Source organism: Puntigrus tetrazona, unplaced genomic scaffold, assembly GCF_018831695.1.
Source record: "Puntigrus tetrazona isolate hp1 unplaced genomic scaffold, ASM1883169v1 S000000872, whole genome shotgun sequence".
Taxonomy (NCBI): Eukaryota; Metazoa; Chordata; class Actinopteri; order Cypriniformes; family Cyprinidae; genus Puntigrus; species Puntigrus tetrazona.
The window spans coordinates 1-6234 of record NW_025048472.1 but is presented as its reverse complement, the minus strand read 5'-3'; the positions used below and the strand labels follow the sequence as shown (position 1 = coordinate 6234).

The 6234-nt window shown below is 43.7% G+C and overlaps 1 protein-coding gene across 1 annotated transcript; it reads right to left on the bottom strand.

The window, feature by feature from the left end:
* Positions 1 to 48: 48 nt before the first annotated feature.
* On the bottom strand, positions 49 to 6025 carry LOC122335706 (transducin-like enhancer protein 3-A; the record flags this gene model as incomplete). Its single annotated transcript, XM_043233558.1, has 12 exons — positions 49 to 622; positions 1038 to 1114; positions 1340 to 1490; positions 1816 to 1963; positions 2068 to 2315; positions 2476 to 2725; positions 2967 to 3040; positions 4162 to 4325; positions 4642 to 4771; positions 5412 to 5564; positions 5690 to 5740; positions 5833 to 6025. Coding segments are annotated over 12 exons (1747 nt in total), but the record flags the coding sequence as incomplete, so codon positions are not given.
* Positions 6026 to 6234: the final 209 nt, after the last annotated feature.

Sequence of the window (6234 nt, the reverse complement as noted above, 5' to 3'; positions counted from 1 at the left end):
AGAGAGAGAGAGAGAGAACCATCACAAGTGTAACAGGACACCAAAATATAAATCTATAAAAGGCATTTTAATACTCCATTATGTACACTTTTCACATACCCTCCACACAGATGAAGTTTCAGAACGAAGCGCTGCTTCACGATGCATTATGGAACGTTCTCACTGCATAGTGAGGAAAAAATAGAGCCAAAATCCAACAAAGATTTGAAGAAACAAACAAAAAAAAAACAGCAAGGAAGGAAACATCGAGTGTTCTCTAGTGCCATATGAATTGGGCCGAGTGTGTGGGGTTTGTGGGGCTGCACATTTGAGTCCTAGTCCAGGTCACCCCAGCATCCACTTTTCCAAGTCTGTGGTCAGTCAGTTAAAAGTCAGTGAGTGTGAGACAGACAGTCAGACAGACAGACAAGGGCTGTTCCTGTCTGTTTGACTAGGAGAGTCACTGGAGTGAGAAGTTGTGTGTCCCCCTTCTTCCTCCAGAGGCCTGAGCTGCTCCAGTCTGTTACCTCTCAGTCTAGTAGATCACTTCATACACCGTGGCCTTCTTGTCTCCAGAGCCTGTAACAATGTACTTGTCATCGGCTGATATGTCACAGCTCAGGACTGAGGATGATTCCTTTGACTGCAAAGAGAAAAAAAAGCCACAATAAATCTGGCGAAATAAAAAGATTTGAATTTTAACTTCAAAGGGGCCTGCATAAAACTCTTCCGACATTGTCTATTACTCAAAAGAAATGCTGACAGCTGTATACATAAGCACTTATACCCCCCACCAAACGATGCATTAGTGTCTATGCAGAGCCCCTTCAGTCATAAACACTTGAAGGGTTATCATTATTTACTCTTAAGCTGGTAGATGCGAGCTACACACACGGACCCACATCCGCACTAAGTGGTCAGGACCCAGCGTTAATGACATACTCCAGCCCATTTCCGCTGATCGAGGCCCGGCCTGTCAGCCAGCGGTCACTGTGCCCTTTCTACTGACTCAGGCAGCCCACACATTTCCTGCAGACAGTCTGTATTGATCTCTGTACCTGGAATATGCTGGCGCCGTAGGGAGTCCTCCATGCATTCAACAGATTGTCCTTCCCAGTGCTCACGAACCATTTACCTGTCAAGGGAAATCAAACGTAATTAGAGCTCCGTTCAGAGTACAGGAGATATGCACAGAAAGCCAAATAAAAGACAGCTTAGCAGAAAAGGACAGTCAAGGTTCTGTCGGATGTTGTGCTATACAGAAGCGTCGATGTATAACTTCAAGTTAGTGTGAAAGCTTTAGTGAAGATATGTAAAGAGTACCCACATTCAATGTGTGAAGTTTGAATCAGTCACTTACCACAGTAGGCAAACTTGAGAGAGAGAACGCAGCTCTCGTGAAGGTGCAGCTGGTACTTGTCAGGTTTGGTGTGGTGAAGCACCTCCACATTGCTGCTTTCCATGCCGACAGCCAGCCACTCACCCGTAGGACAGTAGCCCAGAGAGAAGATCTGCATTTGGGGGAAAAGACGACAAGTTCAGCACCGCTGCTTTGCACTCATAAAATGAAAGTATATGTATAAATGTATACACACACACACACACACACACACACACACACACCTTATCATTGAATGTTCATTCATTTATATATGTTGTGAAACTGACAGACTGATCTATGGGCAAATTCTAAACTCCAGTCAGCAACTGATACATCTAACCATTTGTTTTCAATAATCTGATAACTGAGATGTACGCAATACAAGAAGACAATATTTGTTGCTAGTTTCATTTCCTAAAGGTACATGATGGAAAGGCATTGTGCTGTGGCCTAACCTGTGATGTGAAGTCATGCTGTTGGAGTTGTCTCCCCTCTCTCAGGTCCCAGGAGCGGACTGTGTTGTCAAGGCCACCCGTCCAGAGCTTGGTGCCATCATGAGAGATGTCAATGCAGCTGGCACCGTCTGTGTGGCCTTGGAATTGCCTGCAAATCGCAAAAAACAAAGGGTTCAGACAATGGACACATTTTAAATTAAAGGTATACAAAAAAAATGTAGTTAATAAAAGAAAATCTTGAAAAAAGCCCACCTGACGAGGGTCTGGTTGTGGAGGTCCCAAACAGCGATGTTTCCATCGCTGCAGCAGGAGAAGCACACCTTGGCGTCAGGGCTGATGGCTAACGCATAGCAGGCTGGTGCAGATGAGGTCAGCTCGGCTTTGATGCGGGGTGTCTGGGAGGCAAGATCCCAAATGGTCAGAGTGCTGGCCTCCCCTCCGACAATAAGAGTGCGACCATCAGGCAACAGCTTACAGGACCGAATATAGTTGTCCCTGTTCTGTACATGGAGACAAACAAACAAAGTGAGAAGATGTTCCAAACATTATACTTACAAATTGTTACTTATTTAGAAGCAACTAAAAAGGGGCTAGTAGCATGTGGAGTATTATTACTATAATAAAAACAGTAGTTTGAGTAAATGTGTCTTTGGCCCTTACCAGGCAGTCTAGTTGAGACACAGGACTCTTGCTTCCAGGCTGACTGATGTCCCAGATCTTAACACAGCCCTTGCCACCAGTGTATACATGGCGTGTGGGATTGCTTATAGTCACAGCACACACCACCTCTCCATGACTGAGTGTGTTAATTTGACGGGCGTGGCGTGGGATCCCCGGACCAATAAGAGCGTCTGGAGGGAAGGGCACAGGCTGCATCTGTCCGTCAGCGCTGACGTGAAAAGAGTAGGCTCTGAGAGAGAGAGAGAGACCTCTTTAGTAATCTAGTAGTCAACAGCGCACTGATTGAAGTGGGTTAATTAAATCAATTACAGCAATATCAGTAAGTAGTCTGAAATGAGGTATTAAGAGGTGGAAAAGGTTGTGCTCTTAAGCACTCTTGCGGAACTGTTACATAAATAGTGTAGGGAAAGAGACCAGTCTAGCGCGGCTACACGTTAGTCACGAACATTTAATCTTTGTTGGACACTTACGGTTTTCCTCCAGAGATTGAGGTGAGGCTGGCAGGGAGGCCGGGAGCTCTCATATGAGGATGCTCGAAACCCGCCTACAGAAACAAAACAAACCATGCAGCATTAGAGCAGTGATTTGTATTAAAACACATTTCAAACACCACAAGCATAAATTATATATTATAACTTGTACATAGATTACCCTGCGTGCCCTATGTAAACTATTCAATAGCTGAGTGTGGAAAAATGTATCAGTGTTTTTCATTTAATTATGTTAGTGATACACTTTTAAATCTAATTCAAAGTGCTACTTCCAGCTTCAGAAGCCATTTTAAGAATTTTTATTAACTGTTGCATTTTTTTTAAGCTTCAGACCCCACTCATTGTTTACGCACAGAAAAAAAAACATCCAGTACAATTGTCACCATGGCCTTTCACAGGATTGGAACAACATAAGGGTAAATAAATTATGGCTGTTTAGATTTTTGCAGGGTGATCTATTCCTTTAACCTGACTAGATCGATGTAGGCTATTCTGCAAAACCGAACATGCAACCACAGAGGAATGATTCGTGCCCTGCTCCTTCACTTAACCGAAAGGATGAAGCAATCAGACGGCAGCCAGTCAGGTAGCCTGAGAGCCCAGTCAATGTAACGCTCATTTCACACCCAGTCACACACACTACATCACTCCACGCTCTCCATCCACTCTCAGGTTGGGGGCTTTGGGTGAAAGAGAAAGATTGAAATCAAGCACAAAAATAAAAAGAAATGAGAGGAAGAAATTGGGAGAGAAAGGTAAGGTGGAGCCTACTTGGGAGTAGAGGTTACGAATATTTAGGCACCCGAGTATTTAATTCAATTTTGTTTTCAACTGAGTTACAATCTGATTCCAAAAAGTTCTCAATACATCTCAGTTTTTCAGCTGCAGCACAAATCTTTGGGGAGTTAAGGTGGCCAGTTGCCAAATATCATGTATAAAAAATATGCTTGCTCTGACATGCCAATCAAGCAGAATAAGCAGATTCAATATCTAGTTCAGCTTTTGTTTTGTGAAGTAATTCCATATTAAACTAGTCAGAAATCTTTTTAAAGACCATATCAATTTGGGAATGCTTCCAGAAAGATCCAGGATCACAATGTATCTATAAATGTTTTTTTTTCTGTACCCCTACTTTAAAAGGTGCTTTTTTACATATATAAACACAAATACCCACCATGGGCGAGCGTCCGTAGGCAGCAGCAGCGGCCGCACTCATCTGAGGAGAGATGTGAAGGCCGGCATAGACTCCAGGGCTGGTCAGAGAACCATTCATCTCATGGTGGCTCATCATGGCAAAGGGAGTTGGGTAAGAGAGGGGGGTGCGTAGAGCAGGGGCGGCTGCAGACACATAGACACAGCCAATCATAAATCAGCATCAGTCAACCGCAGGGAAAGGAGCTGAACTCGGGAGCAGGGAGATAAATCTCAATCAAAGACCTGCCTACACTGAGCTGCTTCAAAGATGAATTTTATGAAAGCTGCTTTAAGCTGTGTTAAAAAGGCAAGCCTAAAAATTTGCTGAAGCTTTGGATTATTTCCATATGCAAAGAGCTCTCTTTTGCTTACAACATTGGCTGTACTTGCGCTTTGTGCTAGCAGGAGGTGATGGTATAGAGTGAAACAACATCTCTGTGGACGCTGATTATAAACTCACCAAGAGCTTCCATTGGAGGCTTGCCTAGGATGGGCCGCAGCCCAGGGGTGGTGCTTGTACCAGGGGTGGGGGCATCGTTACGAGGCGTGGGGGTGTTGGACTTGAGACCAGGCGTGGAGGATTTGTCATTCTGCAGATGGGAGAGAAGAGAGAAAGAGAGATAGAGAAAACAGAGTTAAAATCCCCCCAAACGAGGCAGCATCCAGGCAGAAGATTTAAGTGCCGGCAGAACCTAATCCAATCCAATTCTGACAAACTCACTACTCCTACGAAACTATAAACCCTGCTATTTATCCCCAAACCCATTACTGCTACAATGGAGATGAGGCTCGTTTTATCCTTCCCTCGCTTCTCCCTCTAATCTTTTTTTTTGATGCAGAGGCCCAGAATGGTTAAACGCATTGAGTTATTAGCAGGGAAGACACGACTGATCCAGCTATGGGAATGCATTATCCCTGACATTTACAGATGTATTTAAAGCCGAGACTGGGAAACAGACATTCACTCCTGAGCCATTAGAGAGAGTGGAAGATCACAGGGCGTTCAAGCTTCCCTTAGCTGCCCCCTCCCATCAAAACCTTTTTCTCAAACATATCCTATAATTCTGCTTCAATGGCACAGACCCAGATTCTATCAAATCTTATATGCAGCGCCGCCGATTATTACAGTAGCAAAATCCGGATAAATAGAGCTGATACACGTAAATGCAGCATTCAGTATTAAATGTAGCTTGTGTGTGTGTGAGCGAGAGTGAGAGAATAGATTCGTACATGGCTGTGCTCCTTGTTTTTAGAGGAGGGGGTGCTGCCGGAGGAGGCCACAGAGGCAGGGCTGTTGGGTGTGTCCTTCTTTGCTGGGCGGGGCTTATCTATACCATTCTCAGGAGGGGAGTGGGCCGGGCTGCCTCTAGGTGTGGCAGGGTCCTAGAGCACAAAAATATAAAACAAATCAGTTACATATAGAAAATTTAAATATGCAAGCTATGACTGATAACATTTCAGTTTTCAGAAATAATAATAATAAAAAAAAAAAAAAAAGTGTCTCCCACCTCGTTGGAAACATCAACCACCAGATCGTCACTTTTGTCTCCATCACTGTCCTGAAAACACAATGTGCCCACTAGTTAACATCCCATTTTTGAATTTCGCAACAAAAGAATCTTCCATCACATATTCATGTCACATTACTCACATATCGGCTCATGCTGTCCTTGTCTTCCACTTTGCGTTTTTTGGAGTCCAAGCTATAATCAGAGGAGCCACGGTGCTTCTCGCTGGTTGTGCGCAGGCTGTCTGATGGAGAAATCGAGTTGTTCTGAGGAGGAGGAGGAGGAGGAGGAAGGGAAATATTAAAGTGTGCCAACAGACTGCAGACTTTAAACCAACTCAATCATCAATACATTCATATCTATGGGTGGTTTTAACGATGTTTTGTTCCATAAGACCTACAAATTGCTTTGAAAATATCCTGTAGGCCCCATCAAATCCTTTCAGCACAAGATATTTATATCCAAAACCTGATTACAGTTTATTTCTGGTGACAAATGAATTATTTGAGTTCAGAGTCAAAAATAATTACTATTACAATGACAGG